We start from the raw sequence: 24,367 nt of genomic DNA, 5'->3' as shown, positions 1-24,367 counted from the left end.
ATGAATATGCCAGGGTCTGAAAAGGGGGTGGTATCCTATTGCTTAATTGTGAGAAGATGGGAGGCCCCAGCTGTTGTCAGAGAATTAGGTTTCAGACCCCACATTATTACTCAGCCTGGGATCTGATATGAAAGACACTGCTTTGGAGTCTATTCTAGCATGACACTCTGGCCTTGGCCCAACAACAGAGAACACAAAGGCTCTGTTTTGCTCAACATCTCTAATAGATGCTTTACTGTTACGTGTGACCATCTAATGACTTCCCTAATCAATTAAAGATGGAGTTTACAAGGATATTTCCACTCGTTTAGATCCAAGCCAGTTTAATGGGGCATGCGTTTGCTAACACACATAGATGAGTGAAGCTTTCATCCGTCCAATTAATTTAAGTCTCTGTTATCCTTTATTGTACTACGCTCTTTTGGTGAGTTCCTCTAATCTCTCTCTGAACATTTCCTTGTTTAGAAATACGTGTTTGGCCTCTGCTAATAGATGCTGCTCTGAACATGATGGGCATCTTCATTAAGCAAGCCAGATGAAGTGAGACCATTGTGGATGGATGGCAGCAGAGGAGGCCCTGTTTTGGGAAACCATGTTAATAATAATAATAAAAAAAAAAAAAAAAAAACTGCAGAGAATGAAGGGATCTTGTGGTGCACCAGGATGCAGGGTAAGTGTTATATAGGGCCTATTCAGACCTTGCACCAAGATCCGATCTGGGAAATCCGATCACAAAAAAAAAGACTGAAGTCTGAACACCCCCAGGTTGCGTCGCATTCGAGTTGTGCAGGAGTAGGAAAAGTTACAGCAATCAAAATAAGTTTGATTTCCTGAGGTTGACAAACAACACCTCCGCAATCCACTCAGTACAGAGGAAGGAGGTGAGAAATCTCCAACATTTGCCGGCGCATGAATCATATGCTCCTGAGAAGCTATATGTCGAAGGCCTTTTATCTACAACTTTCTTCCGTCCCACTGCGACTGCAACCATGTGGCTCTGATTTGATTAGACGTTCTGGTGCAGAGAGCAACGCTGTGATTTGGGGAAGATGGGGGGGAGGTAGCGAGAACAGGTCAGGGCTCGTAAAATCCCTTTTCCTTTTCATTGTAAAAATCAGTTTCCCCGCAGAGCAATCTCTCCCCACGGGCCCAAACCAGCTGGTCCTCTACCAGGCAGTCTCCCCAACAGGCTGCCACCGCTCCGCTCTCTCCGACTGCCGTCCATTTATGAGCGGCACATCGAGATGCCTTAAAGGGAGAGGCCCATATTTACATGTACTTTAAGCACGCTGGCAGCCTGCCCCGTCTCCCCAGCTGCAAAGGATTGTGGGTTTTACATCTATAAAGATTTTCCAGCGCAGTAAAGCTACAAAAGTGAGATTTCAGTTCATCAAGCTTTAAACCATCTGCACTGGAAAAGACCGGGGGACTATAATACACTCGTATACACACCATAAGCTAATTCCAAAATAGGCACTTCAGGGGTTTGACGAGTTTTCAGATGCTTGCAGAGGTTAAGGTTTAAACCTAAGCCGTCACGGCAAATCTACAGACGGAGGAAATGCATCCCAGATTAGTGTATGTGAAGACAATGTTGCAGAGGATACGAGAGGCTCTTGTGTCTGGAATAAAGTATGGTTCGTTGGTAATTCTCTCTTTCGGCGGCTCCAACAAGGAAATCCACAGTAGTGAAAGTCTGCCTCAGTCTTTATAAAAGTTTAGTGACTGCGGAAACATCAAGGACGAGACGACAAAGCCTCATTTTTTCATGCTTTATAAATACGTGGTGACGTGGAAATTGGTTCCCGAAACGTTCCCACAACACAACAAACTTTGCGCATTCCGAAAATGTCATTTCAAATTTTTTAAAAACTGTCTCCTTAGAGCCTAAATCTGGCCTAAAGTGCAATTTATATTGTTATAAACACTTCTACTGTGGCTCTTTAGTCTCCCTGAACCAGGCACAGTGGAATGGAATGAAGGATTTGAGTAACACAACTGTCTCCGTTTAATCTGTGGGCTGCTAATGCGCACTTAAACAACTTCCAAACTGGCAACAGCGAGTTTAAAACACTACAAACTACAGGATGCGTGTCGGCATTGTCAGAGCGGCGAGTGCGGGGTGCAGCTTTAATTCGGCCAGTGGGACGCAGGAAATATTTTGTTTTTGTCGAGCTGAAGAACGATGACATTGTGTTCCCGCGGATTCACAGTGCTCAGCCCCTGTTACCATTGCAACAGCCACAAGAACAAAAGGAACAAATGTAATTAATGAGAGATGGTGTGAAATTACCCAAAATAAATGGAGACCTCTTGAGAAATGCAAAACCGACACTTATTTTCCAGTTATTTAAGCCACGTCCTCATTCGTGCTCGTTCACATTTAACAGAAATTAATATCTAATAGGAGTTCAGTTCTGGTTCAGGTCATACCGACGCCACTGTGCAGCTGTGAAGTGACAATTCCACCCATATAAACATAGAATTTGCAATGAGCAGTGATGACTTTTGGCTTGATGATGTTATAATACAAAGCATTATAAAAGATCATCTCTTTCTGACCTGGGGGTAACACATTAAACCTCCTGGAGTTATACTGGTGACTGCAGATGGGGTGGCTGGGTTGGTGGGGGGGGGCAGCTTGTCGAGTTTGAACTAGAAACTCCAGATAGTAGCAAGACAGTCGCTCAGACAATGACAACTCTGTTTCGCAGCTGCCTTCAAGGGAATGCTTAATGTACATGTCAACGGGAATTTGAATGTGTTTGGCAAACAGAAAGGACGACGGGGAGGGGGAGGGGGGGTAAAAACGAGAGCAATGAGAAAGGCTAAGAGACACAGCGGAGGAGTGCCATTGTGTTTATCACATCCATTTGCTTAATTGGTGGAGTTAACTCTATAAAGTTTATAGAAAAAGATAAACTGATTGGATACTGACCCCTTTTTGCCTCATACCGTTTATTTATTATCTTTTTTTATTATCTCGCCGTTGGATGTAAAGAGTAAATAAACGGCAGCAGTAAAACGCAATCTATTATTCAGGGATTTCAGCATACAACTAAATAATGCACTCAACAATAATTGAATGTGCATTCATGTTATGTTCTCTTCTACAGCCCGCTGGGCTAAAAGATCACGGCCTTTTAACCTAGATTTATATGCAACGGGTGTTCATTTTCTATTCCTCCTCCCTGCACAGACTCCTAACACGTCCTGAAGGAAGAGATCCATATAATGTGCCCAGAAAAGAAAAAAAAATCACATTGCTACTGAATGATTTATGAACAAGATCAATTAGTTAACTAATTCTGACAATCCATGTGCTAATTCTCTTATGGGGTCCCATAATTAAATTCATGCTGCATGCATAGGTAATTTAAAGTCATCTGATGAACTTCGCTGACAACCCCGCAGACTGCTTACCACACACTTTATCGCCGAGATAATCTCGCTCCCCCTCTCCCTCTGCTGTAGTCGGAACGTGTCTCCGTAAACATGTTGCTCAGTATCAACAGTCTCGTGGACGTGGCGCGCTGTATGTGTGGCTGCCTGGCTGACGACCAGAGCACTCTTCTATCAAGGCTCCGTCAGTGCTGAGCTCCTGGTGCATGCTGAGGCCTCCTGTCTGTCTGCCTGGCTGGCTGACCCACACTGGCACCCACCATATGTGTCCTTCTTAACACCTTCTGTCACTGTCGCACTGCGCGTTGTGTACACCGGTGGTCCCTGTCTGACTCTCTGTCTATCAGCCTGCATCTCTGTCGCTGTTGTGTATTTAGAGCCGAGCCGATAACACGGCAGCCTGATTGACTTGTTATTCCTGCTCTGCTATCTGGGTCCCTTACGGAGCAGAGAAGAACCTACATTAGGTCAGATGCCGATCAGGCATAACATTATGACTACCTCCCTAATATTGCATAGGTCTCCCTTGAGCCTCCAAAACAGTTCTGAGTCATCAGAGAGTGGACCTAGTGGGACCTAAGGGTTGAAGGGAGGAGCCTCAGTTTGGGATCTAGTGAATTTGAAGGTCAGGTCAGTTTTTCATGTTTTTTGAGTTGTTCTTAAACCGTTTTTAAGTGCTGCCATCAAGGCGTGTCATTGCTATGGGGTGGGGGTGACTGGTCCGGTCTAGGAGGGTGGTACGTGTCTAAGTAACATCCGAAAGCTTCCCAGAAAAACACTGTATTGTCACAATAGGTCAATGTTATTTACCTCTCTGGTCAGTCGTTTCAAAGTTGTGGCTGATCGGTGTATGATGGCTACATTTTCATCAAACTAAAACAAATGATATAAATCCGTCTGGAGCATTATGACAGAATGGGCCAAACTAAACAAATCTGTTGTTTTAATAACCGGTGTCACTGTCCTTATGTCATCAGGGTAGCGTCCACATTTGGCTTGCTGTTGCACCGACACATTCTGGCAGTCCCACCTGGCTCCGCACCAGTGCTTTTCACACCATGGTCCAGTGGAGCAGCAAAGTCCCCGGTAGCCTGGTTACACTGGGCCCGAGCAATGTGGCCAATAATTAAGCCATAAATCTTGTCTCGCCGATATGAAAAGGCCGCCCCCTATTTTCATACCCTCCCCACCCTGTGAGTAATGTGGTTCATATCCACAATCAGCCAGTTCACCTGATAAGAAACCAATTCAGCCCTTCTGCTTCCTGATAGCATTAACAGCAGCAGCTCACCTTGAGTTAATGAAACGTCTAAACAAATATGTCCTCTGGAATCTAATATAGCCGGGCGCCATAGAATGCAATACGGCAAATTCGTATGTGGAGGTCTAATTTATCTGTTGTGCGACGCTGAATTCTCTCAGAGAATGGGGTTCGCTTGCATTCGGGAGATAATCTCAATTCTGAACACTTGAACTGATGATGCAGCAGCTCAATGGCAGCTCGGTTCCTTGCTATTATTCGTCTTCATGATTTTGAGCAACTGTAACTGAACACTGCCTTTCGTACGACTCATGCATATTGCAATGGCTGCACACGTCTTTAACCAGAACCATGCCTTTTAAATATTATGGACAGCTCAAACACGGGCTCCGACGATCCGACCCAAACTCAAACACTGGCTGACATGTGCGCGCAAGATGTGGCTTTATTCAAATATGCACGGCGCACTCCCGGGCGGATTCGCAACCTCTCTATCCAGCCATGTGCCTTGGACTGTGTGGAGGTAAAATGGCAGGTCTGTGCTGTGAAGTCTATTAGGGCGAAATCACATACCGCATCTCGGTTGTCAGGGACGTTTGATTAAACTTCAGAGTGGCAATTTGGCTTTTGCTCGAATTTTCATTTCATGCAATAACAAATTCAGGCCAACTAAGTTAAGGGATGGAGTGAGCACGAGGAAAAAAATAAATGAACTGCGCGAGGACCTATATAAACTGTTAAAGAGGTCTCTAACACTATGCATGTACTTTTTCAAGCACATCACATACAGAGGAGTTCCCTGATATGTGTTATGTAACAGAATTAAACATGTGATCTTCCTGTTTAGAGACAATGCCAATAGGTCGCTTGTTTCCAGTGGTTTCTAAAAATGCAAGATGTCGTGGCAGATCGTCAACTGTGGTGGCTGGATCATTTAAAGGGCAACAGATTGTGTTTGGCAGAAGATAGCACATAGCACAGACACAGCACCAAACATGGAAAATGAAAATATCTAAGAAAACACTTCATCCCTGCAGTTTCTACATCTACAACTAGCTACCATAAACGTGGGACTGACTTCACTGTGATCTGAGAAGCATTCTTTTATTCAGACCTACACTACCGACAGAACAAACCCACTGCAGAACCTGTCGCTGGGCTGGTGCACAGACTTACAAGCGCACGAACAAAACGGGATCTGCGACTAACGGCGCGCACCCCTTGTAAATCTCTCTGACCGAGCAGACGTTCTGCATCAACGCCACAAACAAAACAATGAAAACTGTCACCACACACACAGAGAGAGAAGGGAGAATCCCTTTAAAAGATCAGGACACCGCGGGGTGCGAGTAAAACGAGGCGCAGCGTCCGCCGTCGCGTAAGCCGATAAATTAACCACTCAACTCAAAAGCCGGTCTTAAAGTTTTATTTAATTCTGAAGAATCTGCAAATGTTGGAAGAAAGGGAATGGCTTAACATGCAAAAAACGGAAGAAAAAAAATGAAAATCTTGGCTTTAAGGGATAAGGTTAACTATGTTTTATGGCAAACAGGAGTGCAATTGCTTTGCTGCTCACTGGTCCCCATGTGTGGAATCGTCAGGCTTTTAAAAACCAAGCAAAACTGTAGATCCTGTTTTTTTTTCTTTTCTTTTACAACACTGTCCTTCACTGACGTTTTTATTTCGCTTGCACTATCGCCAACATGGAAATTCATTCCAAAAGGACACTAGAGTGCAACTTCCTCTTGCATCACTAATTCCTCTCTTGTCACATTAAAATCCCAGTAATACCTCGAAATGCACACACCTTGCGTGTATCGCGCTCAGTCTGTGGCACAGAGCATCAGTTCTGTGTCACACTTGGCACAGTCTCACTCCCACCAGCCATTCAATATTAGGCAAAAGTAACTAAGGAAAGCCAAAGTGAGATGGCCTAAGCATGAGTCATTATTACAAAACGGCTTAGAGGCACACATCAAGGCTTCTGCGTGTTCCGCACAATGCAAGTTTTGGGGAATTAGTCATATGCTTATAAAACGAGCTCAAACGCCATTCAGCCCGGCATTTGCTTTTGTGTGGCATTACAGTGTGTAATCAAGCGCTGCACTTTCCAGGGCAATCACGTCCTTTATCACAGAGGAACTGTCGCCAACCACCTACAGAGTGGGAGGATAAGCCCTGAGGGTAATAGAGTGTGGTGGGTGCTTGATTGGGTATGGAGGGTGAGAAGTTTTGCTCACACTCTGCCCTCCTCCTCCTCCTCCTCATCCTCTCCCCCCACCTCCCACCATCCTTCACACCAACAAGTCATAGCTGAGGAGGCAGCCATGCACACGAGAAATAAGACACACTTTCACGCCACTCACTTTAAATCGTCTTATTTATTTGTTGCCTTCACGGAGCGCTCCAGGCTCCGGCCCAAAGCAAGCTCGCTGTTGGACTGATTAACGCGCATGTATGTAAACAAAATTTCACAGACCCTGGTTTCCCTCCGTCTCACGCGCTCACGCTCGGCGCACGGACGAGGCCCTGAGCCGCCTGAGGTGATTAGAGGTGACACGATGTTTATGTAACCTCCAAGCCTCACAAACCAGATGCAATTACGGGCTCCCGGTCTCTGTGACCCCGGCCTTGTTGCGTAGCGCCGCAAAACTCCAACCCCGTGTCCCAGGAGTGAGCAGGGTGCAGGGCGATGGGGGAAGGTGGGAACACGGAGCGAGGGGGGGGCGAGCAAGAGTTGAGTTCTTTTCACAGCTCCCTCCGACGGGAGCCCTTGCCGCCTAATCCAAAGTGACGGGCACTTCAGTGGAGAGGGCGCGGAGCCCCCCAATTTCCGCCAGGACCCCTCGGCAGGAGAAGCAGAGAAGCCACGGGTTGAGGTGGCAGACTTATTGTGGCCCAGTAACACCGAATGGGGCAGGGGCCTCATTACAACGCTTAACTGCACTCACAGGCCCTCATTAACCCACCACACCAGTGACTCAAATCAAAACAGACAATAAAAAGAGGTCGCCGTGTGAATAAAGACCTCCGTTTTGGTGTGACACGGAGTTCCTGCATTGTAGCGGAGTACTTTATGGGTCGTTTAAACAAACAGTGCTCTGCAAACAACCTCACGAATCCTGTAGAGTTAAAGTGTATTTGAAGAAAAACCTGATATATTCACCTTATAAAAACAGTGTTTTAGGTAGCGAAGTCATATAAAACTGCCCTCAGCGCAGGGCAGGGGGGAGAATGGATGATGGGAGCTGACAGGCACCATTTTTTTTTTTTTTTTTTTGCCGATGGGATGCAAAGCCGGCGCAAAGACGAAGCCCAGCCTGTACTAACACCCCCCCTCCACCCCCCACCCGCTCATCAGTGCTTGGGGGAACAAAGCTTGGCCCGCCAAATCAAATGATGCGTTTCATAGAGACAATTAAAGAGCAAATCAATGCCTCTGCTGCCTTGGTGAAATAATTATAGATGCGGCGGCTGAATTGAGCCGCGATCATACAGCGGAAAGCGTGCAGAATTGTACACAAGACGAACAAGAGAAGCAGAGTCTGAGGTGTATTTCTTAAAAATCATAAAAAAAAAGTTACTCCACTCACCAACCTGTCTTTCATTCGGCCTTGAAATACTCCTTGATAATTTAACGGCTCAATCCTTGTATATATATGTATAAACAGTGTATGTATATATATATATACATACATATATATATATATGTGTGCGTGTGTGTGCGTGTGTGTGTATAGCCACGTGGTCTACTTACTACTACTTAGAAAAAAGTATGTAACTCCACAATCAAGTGGGTGGAGGAGTATAAAGCTGTAATCACTGAACAGCAGACGACGTGAGGAGACGGCTCTCAGCTCCACAGTCTGAAATACGCGATGATGAGGTCACACAGTAAAGACCAGCAGGCCATCACATTCTGTCAGTCACATCATCAGCGGTGCTCTCCTTCCCATTTCACAGCCCTTCATCTGCATACATCACCATGCAGGAGAGCAGAGAGAACCCAGACTCAGCGGAGGACCGGGCACCGCGCATTATGTGCTTGTAGAGGAGTGAGAGCGGAGAAGAGGCTGTGTGCGGGGCACGGACGGCGCAAAAATAGAGGAGAAGAGAAGAGAAGAGAAGAGAAGAGAAGAGAAGAGAAGAGAAGAGAAGAGAAGAGAAGAGAAGAGAAGAGAAGAGAAGAGAAGAGAAGAGAAGAGAAGAGAAGAAAGCCACATGGGGAACATAAAGTGCAGAATAAGACAGATGGGCCCACTTACCAGCCTGGTTAGTGGTAATATTGACTGAGGCGTACTGAGGGGAGTAGGGGCTCTGATCTGACACCCCGTTGACAGCCTGCACCTCGAACGTGTACTGCGTGTGGGCCAGCAGGTCACTAATGTAAACCCGGGTTTCCGTCAGGCCCAGCTGACGGGGTAGAAACTGAACGTTGTCCCCGCAGCGCGTGCACCCTCCGCGGCCTCCGCCGCAGCTCTTGCAGATGATGTTGAAGACCACATCCTCGCGGCCCCCCGAGTCCCGGGGAGGCATCCACTCCAGCATCACAGAGGTTTCATTCACGATGGAGATCACGGTCTGCGGAGCCGAGGGGACAGCTGGAAAACACACGGGGGGATTCTTTTGTCAAGACATTCGAGTGGTGGCACAAGGAGAAAAAATGCAACCTGGGAATCAGTGGCGGTGTCATGCTTCAACCAGGGACTATAGCTTACAGCTAAATGTGGTACAATAAACGTGTTGTTCATATGCAAAAGATTCCGACACTGGTTTGCAAAAGTTGTGGACAGTTAAGTGTCTTTTATGTTTGGTGATGGAAGCCGTGTTGTGTCCTTGATGGCACGGAGGGCACGACTATAAATTTAAATCACCCCTGCATATGAGGTGAGAACATCCACAAAGATACTAAAGCCCCTTTGAGGTCTGATCCGACTGAATTCCAAGCTGGCAGTGCCTCGTCCCTTGGGATGCCCATTTACACTCTCTCATTTCCACTGCTGGTGTCCACTCTGTCACGTGTTCCCTCGACATCTATTCTCGACAAAGTTCTCATGGAGCATCGTATAGAGTTACTGCAGCGGAGAGGAACCTACTGTTTCGCCCATTGAGACATTCTTAGCAACCAGGCATTACGGGGTGGAAACTTCCCACATGGCGCTAGACGTTGACTGACAGGCCAAACAAACAAACAATGAGAACTGTTTATCTTTTACAGACATGTGCACCTAATTATGGTCGACGTATCCTCTACGACTAATGAGATAAACAATTCCACTCCGCCCACAACATCCTAAATCTGAATCGATCACTTCTTATTTAACCTCCTTTTAATTGGCAGCAATTAACAGATCTCCGGCGTTGGAAGGGAGCCCACTGGAGTGCCCTTCTTGGTGTCTTTCATACACAGAAACATAACTCCTCCTTGGCATCTCCTTCCTGGGGAGGAGGACTAATATCCCCCCACCCTCCCCTTCCATTAGCTGGCGGGAGGCTCTGATGGGCCCATTCCCTTGCTTTAATCAGGCCGGGCCCTGCTGCGCTTAATACGGGTGACGTGACGCTGCTGCTTTCTCATTCACAACAGCTGCTCAACTCCCAGAGCCAGGCTTATGCAAATCTCCTTTGTTGGAGACCATCAAATCTTTTCCCTCCTCTGTCCCTTTCAACAGGCAGAGAGGAGAGCGAGGAAAAAACACTACGGAAACGTTGAAAGAGCCTTTTTTTCTCGCTCACCCCCATTTTGTTTTAGTTAGACCACACTCTATGCACCGATTCTCTGTCTTTCTCACAGGCACACACCCCACTCCCCCCACCCAACCCCCTCCCTCAAATTCCTTCTTGTTCATTTATTTCTACGCGTCTTTCCCTCATGACTTACCCCTCCCTTGCTCACTTTTGCTTTGGTCTATCCCTCCCTCTCTCTCTCTCTCAACCTCGGTGTCAGTCTCAAATTCAAATTCAAATTCGAACAGCTTCATTGGCATGACAAGAGAAAGTCTCGCCTCGGCTCATTCTCCGAGTCTGCCCCCTCACAAAGCTACGCGCCCTGGCCCAGTAACCTCTGGTCTGGTTTGGAGTACGGACTGAGTGATGTTGAGGAGGGGCGGCCGGGCCTTGTGTGTTGGGTCAGATCTGTGGACAGCCACACTATGAGCATGTCAGCGTCGCGCTCATGTGAGGGACGGCTCTGACAGGGTTTCTCTGTTTGGAGTTACACACACTACCCAAGTCCTTTGATCCCAGGAATCTTCTGCTCGAGGCTGTGGCGAGTGTGCGTCCAAGAGTTCATATGAGACACCAAAGAGAATCTATTCATGTCTGCGCGCTGTGTGGAAGCGGCTTGAACGTTCACATAGAACAACCTGTACTCACTTGTGCACGGCATCTGGAGAGGATCTGAGTCGGTGCGGTAGTATCCGTTGCGGCAAACGCAGTTGATGGCGCCTTCGCTGGTGGTGCGGCTGTTGATGGGACACTGCATGCAGGCCTCATCTCCTTGAGTCGGTTTGAAGGAGCCAGAGGGACAGGCTGAAGTACAGAAGGAAAACACATCAGAATAGAAAAAAAACTGAGGCTATAATCATCACTACAGAGAGAGAAGGTGGCACCAGACAGAAGGTGCAAGCTGGAGTTAACCTCCTGAGAACCGGCGTCCTCGTATGGGGACGTTACGTTCTAGGTTAGTTGCAGCTCATACTGCTTCATTTAGACCTGCTGTCCTCGTGAGGAGACACTTTCTTTATGTTAATTTATGCAAATTTAACAAATTAACGAGTACTCGTTTGAGGACGTTGGGATTTCATCATTTCCAGTTTTGTATTTTGGTTCACATTGGTGACTTAAATTGGAATGTACACCGAAATAATGCCCGGGTCCACATCATTTCTTTCAAAAACTTCTTTCAGTTCAAAGATGATGCTTTTATATATATATATATATATATATATATACACTTCTTAGGTGGCTTCTAATCCCAAATACCTAAAGATCTTAATCATATCTTAAAGAAATTAAGACGTATTTCAAACAAATGCTTTGGTCTCAGGAGGTTAAACTTGCACCTTTTACTGGGTGTCATCCTCTCTCTCACACCATTACCTGATGGCTCATTTCACCAGTAACTATCACAATTTGCAAAATGGCAAAAAAAAAAAAAAAAAAAAAAAAAAAAAAAAAATTGACAATATTAATTGATGATTATTCTTTGTCACTGAAACGGAATTACAGTGAGACACACAGTAGGTTCAGTAGGTAGAGCAGGTTGGCCACAAACCACGGGGTTTACACCACTCGGTCCCTGGTGCATGGACCACATGTCCCCGAGCAAGACACCGAAGCACCAGCGCTACCATCGCTCCGGTGTCTGAACGTGTGTGTGTGTTTGTGTGACTGAGTGGTCGGATGTGTCATTATGATTGTATAGCACTTTGAGTGCCACTGGGTAGAAAAGCGATACATAAATACAAGACCATTCACCATTTAAATGTAATTCTCTGTGCATATACATTCATTACCACTTCAGCATTTCAAGTGGCTGACGTTGAGCCGTTTGCTTACACTGTGTTATACAACAGAAGGCAAAAAAACACACAAATTGCGACCCCGAACATAAATATGTATCGACGCAGCCCGACATATAAATACCTACAGCGCACTGTAGGCGCTGCATGTGTGGCAAAGGTCTGCAGATATGGCAACATGTCGCAAGTTTGCTTTGAATTATTCACTGCGCTGTAGTTTCCCGAGAAACCTCTGAAGTGCCCTGCTTTCTGTTAAGAGCCCTTTTAAGGGCCTCTTTCAGGAAAGTTACATTCATCGCAGATAGGAAGATGAACGCGGTGTGTTTGCGCGTCTGACTGTGTGCGTGGGTGAATCACAGGCCACGCATGCCGTGAATCTGTTTGTGCGCGTTGCCATGAGCGTCAGTCGCGCCTGTGATAAACAAACTCAGTTAGTTGTCTGTTGAATCCCCAGATCTCTTTGTTGCCAGTCACACTCTGCCTACAAAAAAAAAAAAAAAAAAAAAAAAACCTTTTCCAGCATTTGCACCTGCATCGTGTCAAGAGCTTTTATTGAATCTTGGGCCAAAAAAAGCTTAAGTTTTGCTTCAGGTAAGGAGAAAATCAAGAGGTGCTCGAAGTACAGTAACATGAAAAATTCACACACGGGACACGCTGCATATCTGGAGTTAAACCACCCGCAGGTCTTTCAGTGCGGTTGGTTTTCTTTACTAACACAGTAAAAAGCAACATTTTATAGGTTGAAAGGCAAAAACATACAGATTATTAATTATTCATTTGATTTATTTTGTATATTATTACATATTTTAAACAGAAACACAGCTGCTTCACTGGAATGCAATGGTAACTTGAATTCCACTATCAAGGTGAATTTTGACGTCCACGTATTTCTTGCAATGGCTAAAACAAACCTGGTTTCTAGAACCGTGCCGTTTCATAACTTGTTTTTTCTGCAACGTAAAGTAATAAAAATACAGCCATTATTTCATTCCTGCACAGGCAGCACAGGCAATTACAGCTCAACTGTAGCATCTGGGAAATAAAAAAAAAAAACATCCACAGCTGCAACTCACATTTAAAAGAGGTCAAATCGCAAGGCAGAATTAGTCCGAGTCCAATCCCGATGTTTATATTAGACAGACACATATCTGTACTCTCTAACCCCACGGGCCATAGATTAATGCTCCTTTTCCTATTTGAAACTCATACCATATTACCCAGAGCAATCACCTTCTAAATCCTGCTCGTACAGTTGTAGCAGATGCAGACACTTTATAAACCAGGCAGCGACGGACATGCTGTATGTGTTTAAGACGGGCTGTGACATATTGTAAAATGCACTGTGCTAATAAATAAACTTTTAATGACTGTGACTGCAACTGTAAAACAAAGAAAGGAAGATACCGAGTGTCGCGGCGAGAGACTTTAAATGCCTTTTACTCGAAATCTGCAAACGTAAAAAGAGCTTTACAAGTAGTTTCATTAAAAGCATGTTCTGTCGAGCGTGATGACTTCAAAGATGACATTAAAGCTGCTATTCATTTACTTCTATTTATGAAAAACATGAACCGACGAACCGTGCGCCGTCTTTGTTATGGTTTGTTTGGATTATCACAAATGTCAATGGCAGTCTGAATTATTCTGAAATAAAACTGAAGCAGAGATTTCCTTCGCCAAGTATTAGCTTTGACATGTTTTTCTTCTTCCATGATTGATGGGGGAAAAGGTTTCGGGTACAGGGCGAAACATGAGGCCTGGACATTCACACTGCCAGTCAACAGGGGCTCTGAATGAGGCCCAGGCAACAGCTACGCGGGGAATTGGGATTGTACCTCGGCGGACACAGTGAGGTCTAAGAGAGTACGGCGCTCCGAGGAGCAACACCAAAGGAAGCAGCATAAAGAGGAGGAGGAGGAGGAGGAGGAGGTGGCGGCGGTGGGTAGTAAAAGATGGAAACAAAGAAATGAGAGGGGAGAGGTGGGGAATGGCTGCGTTTGGGAGTTGATTTTTTTTTCTCTTTCTTTTTCAGCAGAGGAATTCAGTGCATTACTGTGCCCGCGGTGAATGTATGTGCTACAACAGTATGCATAACAATCAGAACAATGACTTTTAAAATATGCATGGGGAGGGAAGTGGACGAATATAATTGATTAGCACTTATAAGCCACATGATGCCATGCTACCACGGTGGCTGTATTTAAATATTCTGCAGCAGCTGTTGCATGGCACACTGGTGGGTGATGCAAATGTTCCCACCGAGCGCCAAAGCTCAGGTGTAATTTCACTGCAGGCCTATTGAGTTTGGTGTGCAAAATTGAATGAAAAGGAAATTAGGTTAAATTTATTTTAGCCTACGTCTTGCCAACTTTTGCTTTTGCAAATCTTAAATTGTTGCACTGTTACTTGTGGTTCATCTACTCTCTTAATGTTTTATTTTATTATTATTTTATAATGCCCGTGTCTTACTTGAGATTTTTTTCTTATCTGTTAAAAAAAAATTATATTTAAAAAAATCCATCCAAACTGAGGTTAAAAAGAAAATAATGATAAAATATTTGGCTTAGTGGTTCATATTAAATGTAACATGGAGTATCAGAGAAGTTAGGTATCTAGATTTTAAAATATACCAACAGAAAAGTTACCAACGCTGATAAGTGTTAAAAGTTTAAAAAGAAAAACAAAAAATTATTAACTAAATCAGACACATTAAAATCTCAATAAAATGTTTGGTATTGTAGTTATATACTCAGCGTAGAGGGGTTTAGAGCAACAGGATAAAACTCAAATCATTTACCTGTAAAAAAATGAAAACAAACTCAAATGAGTTCAGAAAAAAAAAAAGTATTCGTGAAAACCATCCGATCCAGTTCAAGAGGGCACAGTATTATATGTCTTGGCATTCCTCCGGTCTTTGCCACGGCCATTACTTTGGGGAAATATTTGGGGAATTTCCACTTTATGCTCAGATGACAGATTTTAGGGTCTGCAAAGTTGTCTGGTGTCAGATGCAGAGAGGCAGAGACATGGAGAGCAGTGATTAAAAATCAGATCAGAGCTGTAATTCCCTACCTCCCTGACTACCCAGACTGCTGCCGTTGAGCTGTTTGATCATCACGCTGGCAGTCTTGCTCAAGATGTGAGAACTAAAGGCTGTTTTTTCCCTATGTTTCCTTAACTTCAGATATCCTTCTGGCAAGAGGAGTTAATTACAGCGAGAATATTCATGGACAATATTCTCTTGTTCCTGCTTCCTGTGATTTTCTTTATAACAAAAAAAAAAAAAAAAAAAAAAAAAAGGCTATTAATATCATCAATAGCGTCAAGCAAACAAGCCATGTGTTTCTGTTCGATATCTGGGGACTGCGAACGTGGATTTTTTTTTTTTTTTTTTGGAACTGGGACAAACAATGAAACGTAGCAATAAGTCAAGAACAAAAGGCACATAGAAAAGTTTTAAGAGAATTTATAAACACTTCAGACTCAATTTAGTGGTAGCTGTGTCAAAAAGGTCCAGGTCACCTCAAATTGGTTCCAGGCACACAGCAGGCACATTCGCTCTTATTTCTTATATTTGAAAAATAAGTGAAAACTCCTGCCAGGGAGGTAGATAGCTGTGTTTTTAATGTCGCCTGATCATTTAAACACCAAAGTATTACATTTCTTTAATCTAACACTGAGTCTTAAAACATAATCTTAATGCCTCCCTATACACACACACACACACACACACACACACACACACATACATCACCATCTCCCAGCTGCTTGTGTCTGCCTATGTTTATGGCTTCTAATAATATATAGTGGCATAAAAGCTTTAATTACGGGGTTTCTGCTAGACTCGTGGAATAAAAATAGTACTGTGAGGTAAGGTAAGTCTCCGTGCGAGGGTGCTAGTCAGATTTTTACAGCAGGTAATTTGCTGGTTGTTTCAAAGGTTTCCTGAATATTACAGCCGAAAAGATTTACAGCACACCAAAGAAGAGACCTGCAGCGAAAACCATCTGAATCTCTCGCAAGGCAGTTTGAGTGTTTATGTCTGCGAGGGAGCGGAGAAACTCACAAAAAAAAAAAGAGGGAGAAGAAAGATGGAAAAGCACACAGAATGACAGAGGGAAGCAGCGAGTGTTGTTTTCAGTGGCACCGCCGAGCGCGCCCATGCTGCCTCCTTTGTCTGAATCACACAGAAAGAAACAAAAACTGGGTGTTTAACATTTCCATCACGCCCACCTGGGAAAGTGTTCAAAACCAGACAATCATCTGGGTGATACCAGGTAATCCGGTCTAAGGTCACGCCTATTGTAAAAAAAAACAAAAACAAAAAAAAACACCCCAACACATTTCCAGCCTTCTTCACCCACCATTTTTCAGAACCCAAAGGGAGACTCTTTTGTCCAGAAGTCTGGGGCATCACGGCAACAACAGCCCTCTCTTCCTCCCTAGCCCCGCCCCCCCCCCTCCACCTCCTCCTCTCTTCCAGGATCCGACCCGCCCTCCCTAAAACTGCTTTATTTAATGAACACACCATTAAAGAAGAGACAAGGAAGACAAAGGCGGACGAGGAGTGTGTGTGTTGCGTTCAAGGTGTGAAAGAGAAAAGGCTGGAGGGGTTAAAAAAAAAAAAAAAAAAATCAGAGGTGCTAGGTTTTGTGAGCACAGCAGGAAAAAGTGCTGAAAGCAGTGAAAATGGCCAGTGTCAGAGGGATTGTGCGAGTGCGCGGATGCTGGGTATTTCCCTGTATTCCTTTGTGACCAAAGAGGCCTTTGCAGCGAGCTGTGTACAAGTTCGGGCCCCTCTGTGCTCTGCTGCCGCCTGTAAAGAGTACGCGAATCATTGCAGGGTATAGATTAGAGGCCGTCACAGAGACGTTTGCTCCTTTTACAAGAGAGACCACTGTTTTTACAGAGGGGAAAATTAGATTGAGCAAACCTGTGAGCCGTTCCAGTGGCTTTCTCATTACCTCTGCCGTCCTGCAACCACAAGGAACGACTGTCAACCTTTGAACTGGTCACGTCTAAGTAGAGCATAACCTTGTGAAACAACAGTCGCGGCCACAGACGAAACCAGAGGAGCACGGCCACAAGTTGCGTGTCTGTTCCTGGGAGTTGGACAGCCCAGCTTGCCCCTCTCCGCCTCAGCTCTTCCACGGGGAACACTAGCCCGCACTGTTTGCAACACAAGGTCTCCGCAATTCAATTAGGAACGCAGTCCTCCTGGCCGTCTAATTCAATCAGGCTTGTGTGAAAGCTATTAGACAACTGGCATTCGCTTCACCCCACACACACACACACACACACTGGCACACAAATGATATATTCATTTCTCCCTCTAGGTTTCCATGTCTGGTGCAATTAACAGGTCTGGGCCTCCGCACGGCTCCTCACACTCTAAGACCCGCCTGTGGCAGCGCGCGAGGGCGCGAGCACGGATGGACTGCAAGGTGGAAATTAGGTAAGTCTTAAACTCGGGGATAGCGTAGCGTCATTTAAATGTGTAATTTTCTAATAATATTACTGCCTGGTGTTCAGCATTCGTGACTGAAAGGGCGTACACACAGGAAGAAACTAATAGAGATGTGGCGTCAAGAGATTCAAACGAAAGTTGTAGCAATTACAAGTGAAATAAAAAAAAAAAAAACTTAATTTCAACTGTTCTCAACTTTGAGGGGACCCAATTGAGGCCAAGGACAAAGAGGATGTCATATGTCAGCCGAGTGTATTGTGTGATTGACATATGAGGCGAACACGGAGTTCCTAGGACGATTAGTGCACGGAAACACCGCTGAATTGGAGCGTTAAGTGAACCCGGATGGAGCAGCATATTGTTGACACTATTTACTCTTCAAATAGAGAGCACAGTTGGCAAGAAGAGGTTGCTCCTTACAAACTGCAGCACTACTCTTGTGTTCTGGATGGGAAAGAGGTTTAGCTAGGCAATCAGACCCTTCAGTGTCTACTGCAGACCAACTGTCTACTGGCTATGATATCGCTTAATATTTGGGTAGGACTTCCAACTTTGAGCAACCAGGGCACTTTCTCCAACATAATGGCCACAAAGCCTTTGCAGTGGACTGGGGCTGCTCCGTTAGGAACTGATTATCCCACAGCAAATATCTGCGGGGTCATTCATATTGTTCGGCACATCATCTAGGACTAATTTTCTTTCTAATTTTCGTATTTCTTTCTCTTTATCGGTTATTACAGCCAAAATAAAATCCGGAAAGCACGTCACCAGACGCAGTCATCAGAATATGAGTGTGGTAACACACAACGAGCTACCAAATGACCCATTTAAAACGCTTCTATACTTCCAGCTTGAATGAACTTCACATCACAACTTGCATCAGTGCTTATTAACCCACGAAGATTCCCTCACAGCCGTTGCACAAATATGCGATCTGTTTACTTGAGGCTCGAACACCATTTATACATGCTTGCTGATCCAGACACCTGATTTGCACGGATTCCTGGAAAATGACGCGTCACTGTGAGCTTATCTAAGGTAAGACACTGACGTGTCACGGGGTACAGGAGGACGGCAAGATGAGCGGAAACTGACTTTTCACCGCCGTGTCCCTCAGCATTTTGCTCTAAGCTGCATCTCCTCTGCAGTTGTCACAGAGCTCAGAACCCCAATCCCCCTCCCTGCAGCAGGCTCCTTTGAGACAGATTAGGAGCCAAAGTGAGCAGCAGATTAGCTGGAAATGTGGGACACCTGGGAAATGAGCTCTTAGGGTGCAGCCACCTCGGGAGACAAACAAGTCATGTACACACACATCCGCTGAACACAAACCGCACAAGACACTGCGCCACACACACACCGCACACCAACACCAAGAGCTCATTTAATTCCATCTTCCTCCGATACATATACATCAACACATAAATAAGCAGGGACCATAAAGCGGAAAGCTACTAATAAACCCCGTCTTGGCCACTGCCCAGAGGACAATTTCAGCTCATACTGCAAGGGCTTAACCTCATATATGTGGCGCGTATACGAGGCTCGCCATCACAGGGTTTGGTATTTACAAGGACAAAAAGAAGTGTGCAGCACTGTTCAGAATGTCAGCGGCAGCTAAAAATACTCTGTAGGGGAAACATTAGTCATGTAACAACTGGTGTAAATTAATTTCCCACTAACTGACCTTATTTCTCATTATCTCATTACCGCCGGCCATAAAAAACATCAGCGGGCCACGTGGCACAGATATGGCGTGAAATCCGTTCATGCAACAATTTTCCACTTTTTGCAGTTTTACATCACAAATGTGCGCCACACACTAAAAAGAAACACGCTAAAGGATGTGTTGCAATCGGGGCTTTAAGCCAATTAAAATATTTAAATTGCGCGATCTTTAAAGTTAACATGCTTTAACGCAAATTAATCCCACTTCATTTCATCTGTTTTAAATGTACCGCGGCAGGATTTTTGTTTTTCTCGTTTGTGTTTCTCTTATCAACATCTCAGCTGCTCAGAATGTTCTCTGTCAGTTCATAACTCAGTTCACATCACAGCAACAGCAAGCGCAGATACCTTTGTAGTTGGCCGAGCTTTGAAGATAAACTTGTCGTTCAAAATAAGAGTTCCTTTACCCGTGTTCTGCTTGTTCCCTTGTTTCCGCTGGCTTTCTTCTTCTGTTTCTTTTGGGATATTTGACGAAACAGGCGTACTGCCAACCCCCACAGGGTAAAATGTCCTACTATGACCGCACTTTAGATTCTGCTTGCTTTTCGTGGAACTGCTGCTTTTTCTGCTAATTTCCCCAACAATGTTGCAGGCAGGTTTCGTAATATCAGAACATTTGTGCATTTATTATTAATTAGTGGCGTTAAAAGGAGTTTGCTCTACCGTGCTAACATTTTTCACGTAAAAGACCCATATGCAGTTTGGTCAAAACCATGTTACAATGTTGAAAGAGACAGCCTGCTACAAATTGTTGGTCCGTGCTAGGCTAACTGGAGCAGGGCAGCTTTCTGTTAACAATTGACCAAAAAACAAATATCAACCCAAAAACCCCCCAAAATGCAATGATTTTAAATGCAGAAACACAGAAATATTTCTAATATTAGATATTAGAAAATAGCAGCAAACATTTTGCATTTTTGTTGAATGTGTTTCAGTGGATGAATAAGTATAAAGTCAGTCAGTCCAGTAACATATATCAACGCTTTGGTGCATTTTTACGCCGAAGTACACGTACTCACAATACACCTTACTTCACAAACACTCAGCCTTTCATGATTCCCATGTGGCAAATGTTAGTTTCTTGATTCAAACAAGGCTGGCGGAGCGGCCCGCTGTTCAAGACCACAATGCTCTCATGATGATCATCAGGTCATAAATACCAAAGAAGAAAAAAAAAAAAAAAAAAAAATCAGTGAAAACTATCTTAACCACAGTATTTCCATACTGTCTGATAACTACCATCTGTCAATAAAGGAGGAAACACAGATGAAAGGGGAGTATCAGTGGAGCCATGCACGCAGCACAGTAATAACGTCTGGAATTTTCACTGCTCTCTTTTTTTTTTCTTCTTTTTTTTCCCCACTTTTTTCAGTGCCGGGAAAAAAAAAAAAAAAACCTGGAATGGTGAAATTACAGGCATCTGAGCCAACACGTATACTCACAGGGTAGGAATATGAGCAAGGCTACAGGGTGGGCGGTTGTGGGGAATAAAGCGGAAAGGGTCATTTCATGCAGGCAGATCACTTGACAGCTTGCTCTCCAGAGGATGCAGGGGTCCAATCAGGGCTGCTGGTGGACTCCTTCGGTACACTGGGTTGCAGATGGCTGGGGTGTGGCAGGAGGCCGGCCCCATTGTCGGCATTAATCTCCATTTAAGATGGCTTGTCAACCATCAGGATCCACATCACACTGGAACTAGCTACGTTGTATTCCATTATTTGTAATGACAGATCATTACCGGGGCTGGAAAAATGTCAGTTTACGCAGATAATGGTATATAATTTAAAACTATGGCATACTCCATAATCTGGTCACTAATTGGGCCTGTGAGCTCTGGAGAGGTAATTAATTCAGCGAAACGTCTGTGGTTTATTGCATACGGGTGGGATTAGTGGATGCATGCATGCTGTTGGGTCGTTACAAAACAGCTTAATTCAAATTAATTCAGCTCAACAATTTCGTGCAGCAATTAAGAACCAATTGCTGTGCGGGCCTAATTTGGGATGGCTTTGTTAAAGTGTATCACGTTACAGATGTGTTTTTTAAAAAATGTGTTTCGCAGCACAACTGCTTTGGTTTAACCACCCACGGCACAGTTGCACGAAGTTCTGCCCCAACACACAAAGGTAGGCTGGCCAGACGCACTGAACTTTCACTGCCATGTGACACCAAGCGCCAGCTATTGTGTTTCCTGTGCTACAGTGTTCCTGGCGGTGGGAAGGGAGGAGGGGGGGGGGGGAGTGCACCTTTCTTTTCAGACAGAGGATGAATGAGTGTACGCTGTTTGAGACAGGTAGGAAACGAAGAGACATAGGAGCGATCAGATGTCAACAGTGTTAAGCTGTCGTTGTTGAGGCTCACAAAGGAATGTGGGCAGCCTCCGCCAACCCTCACCCTCTCCTGCATGGGAACAAATCACCTGCTGCACCATGAGATGCATTGTGAAGCGCAGCATCTCTGGAAACACCACCTCTACCTATGACGTGAATGTACAGTTGCTGCCTTGGAAAAAAAAAAAAAAATCCTCTCTCCCTCCTGCAGTAAGTCACTTTCATTCAGCCCGCACCACTCACACTCTGTATTATGTCTCTCTAAGCCTGTGGTTCATGCATTTATTAAGGTGTACACTGTATCCTCTCCGGGACACACAGATCGATACGTCTCAACTCTTTATGAGTTTTGACTTGGGCTGTCGGTGCCTCGGTCTCCAAAACCCCCAAATGTGCCCTTTTCTCAAGGACACCCAGTTGCTAGGGCAACAGGAGCCATTGCAATGTACGGCAGCTTCCCCACTCTGTTCCGCAGGCTGCACGAGGACCTTCCAGCCCCCCCCGATCGCCGCCTCAGACTGCTGATGACAGTGGCACTCGGTGGAGGAAGCGCGACGAGTGGAGGTGGATGATGGAGGGTGAAAAAAAGGTGGCGAAAGGAGTAGTAGTGGGACGAATGGGTGCTTAATAACCTCGGTGACCTGCTGAAGCCATACGGCGCGTTGGTCTGGAAATCTCATGCTCGTCTTGGCAGAGATAAGGAGCTGTAGGGATTCATTACACCGCCCAGTCCGTGACATAAACAAGCCATTAAAGTTGCCGCGCCGTTTTGCACTCGGCGTAATTTGTAAAATATCACCAGTCCTCCTTATCTCCTTCAACAGCCAGCATTTATTTTCAGCCCGACACAACAGCCACAGCAGCTGACATCCTGACCAATGCAGGTGAGAGGGAAGCTCGTGGATGGGTGGCGGCGGTGGACTCCTTTGTGCCCAGAGGCAGATGTAGGAAATAGCTGACAGAGGCAATGACTAGTCTGTATGTGTCTTTTTGTGTGTCTGTGATTGTAAAGGACAGCGCAGAGAGCAAAAGAGAGTAAGACAGAGTGAGGCAGAAAGAGGGGAGGAAAGAGGGGGGGGTGTAGGGGGCGACCAGAAGCCAAACAAAGGCAGCAAGCGGCAGCTCCAAGCTTGGTGACAGAGGCTCCCCAAGGTGCAGTCTAGCTGATGGACAGGTGGCATAAAGGGGCTGCGTGTTGTCCAGTCAGTGGGGACAAGGGGGGTGTCACTGCAGAGGGGGGTTAGGAGGGGAGGAAGGAAGGGAGGGAGGGTGGGGAGGGGGAGGGGGGGGTGGCATTGCAAGGAGCAGCTGGTGCTGAATCCTGTCACTGTCCCAGTGTAACCCTCCAATGCACACATATAATAACACAAAGAACGTGCACACACATACACACCTAAAAAAAAAAAAAAACTCACAAAAGATAAACAGTACCGCGAGCTGGACTGCAAGTATCATGTTCAGAGGCTGGATTTTATATCTTCAGCCATCTCTCCCTGGAGTGTTATTAAAGATAAGATCAATTCTTCTGACCACAAGCATTTAATGAGGCAGCAGGGAGTCTGAGTGAATTCTATTATCCATCGGATCTGCCAGAGAAAAGAAAACAACAGCTGTAATGCGGCTATTTTACATGCATGCATGCATCCATGGCCACCACCAACATACTTAGACGCATGCGTGCACAAACACAGAATTCCATTTCTAACACATAAATTAGAATTCCCTCCAATAGTCAAGGGGTTAGACTGAGTTTTTTTCTATATATATATATATATATAGAAAAAAACCTACACATTTAATTAACTGTCCAACAAATGTGAATATTTTTCAGAACCTTCAATGTGCTAAGAATAAAACGAGGATAGAATCGAGTGGTAAATTCTAATAATACGCACGTGAACATTCAAGCCGTGGCATGTCACGGGAGACGTCAACGACCAAAACAAGATTTCACCTAATATTAACATTCAAAGATGCGACCACAACGGTGAACCAGACATTTGCGCACACAACCTCCTCTCAGCACCATTACACCTGTGTCTGAAAAGGCTGGCATTGTTGGGACGAGATTCATTTGAAGCCTTTAATGGATGCCACTTAGAGGTGGAATACATTAAATAGCCCAATCATGGATACAGAGTGAGGTGATGGCCCAGGCAAATTTATACTGAGTGAATAGATCAACTAATTAGCCTTTAAATATGTCACTGATTCATCTAAAACAAGGGATCCCTGGGCTATTCATCCATACGTCTTCTCCCCCTTCTATGACTACATCCTTAACCCTGATAAAGGAGGGGCTTGGCTGGCTGCTCTCCCTTCCATTTGTCCTAATCAATGGAGGCTGTTCAGCCCAGACCCAGGGGGTCAGTGAAATTAAGTACCCCGCTCACACCGAGAGAGATCGGGCTGATGCTGGGGTTGGGGGGGAGAGACAGGCAAGCCCTCTGTTACCTTGGCAACTCCACTGCTGCTGAGCTCTCCCCGATATAGTCCAACCCCATCCCTCGTCGGAATCAAAATAGTCACACACCGTGTCCTACCCGTGGAAAAGTAAACGTGTGCTTTGCGATTCGTGAAACAGATTTGCAATTTGATGTTCAATGAATTGACAAAACTGAACATTACCGGACAGATACGGTACCGTGTAAGCTCCAATCAC

At 45.1% G+C, this 24,367-nt stretch overlaps 1 protein-coding gene across 4 annotated transcripts in view; it reads right to left on the bottom strand.

The window, feature by feature from the left end:
• The window catches only part of ephb2b (eph receptor B2b), a 117,864-nt gene that overhangs the window by 23,761 nt on the left and 69,736 nt on the right, over window positions 1-24,367 (bottom strand). For all 4 annotated transcript variants that reach the window (XM_047582814.1, XM_047582816.1, XM_047582815.1 and 1 more), the window contains exons 4-5: window positions 11,039-11,194; window positions 8,929-9,264 (exon numbers count right to left, since the gene is read on the bottom strand). In XM_047582814.1, coding sequence (XP_047438770.1) covers window positions 8,929-9,264; window positions 11,039-11,194 — 492 coding nt within the window. The remainder of the gene's footprint in view (window positions 1-8,928; window positions 9,265-11,038; window positions 11,195-24,367) is intronic.

Source organism: Mugil cephalus, chromosome 4 (assembly GCF_022458985.1).
Source record: "Mugil cephalus isolate CIBA_MC_2020 chromosome 4, CIBA_Mcephalus_1.1, whole genome shotgun sequence".
NCBI lineage: Eukaryota > Metazoa > Chordata > Actinopteri > Mugiliformes > Mugilidae > Mugil > Mugil cephalus.
The sequence above is the reverse complement of the archived record's forward strand: the minus strand, read 5'-3'. Positions and strand labels throughout refer to the sequence as shown.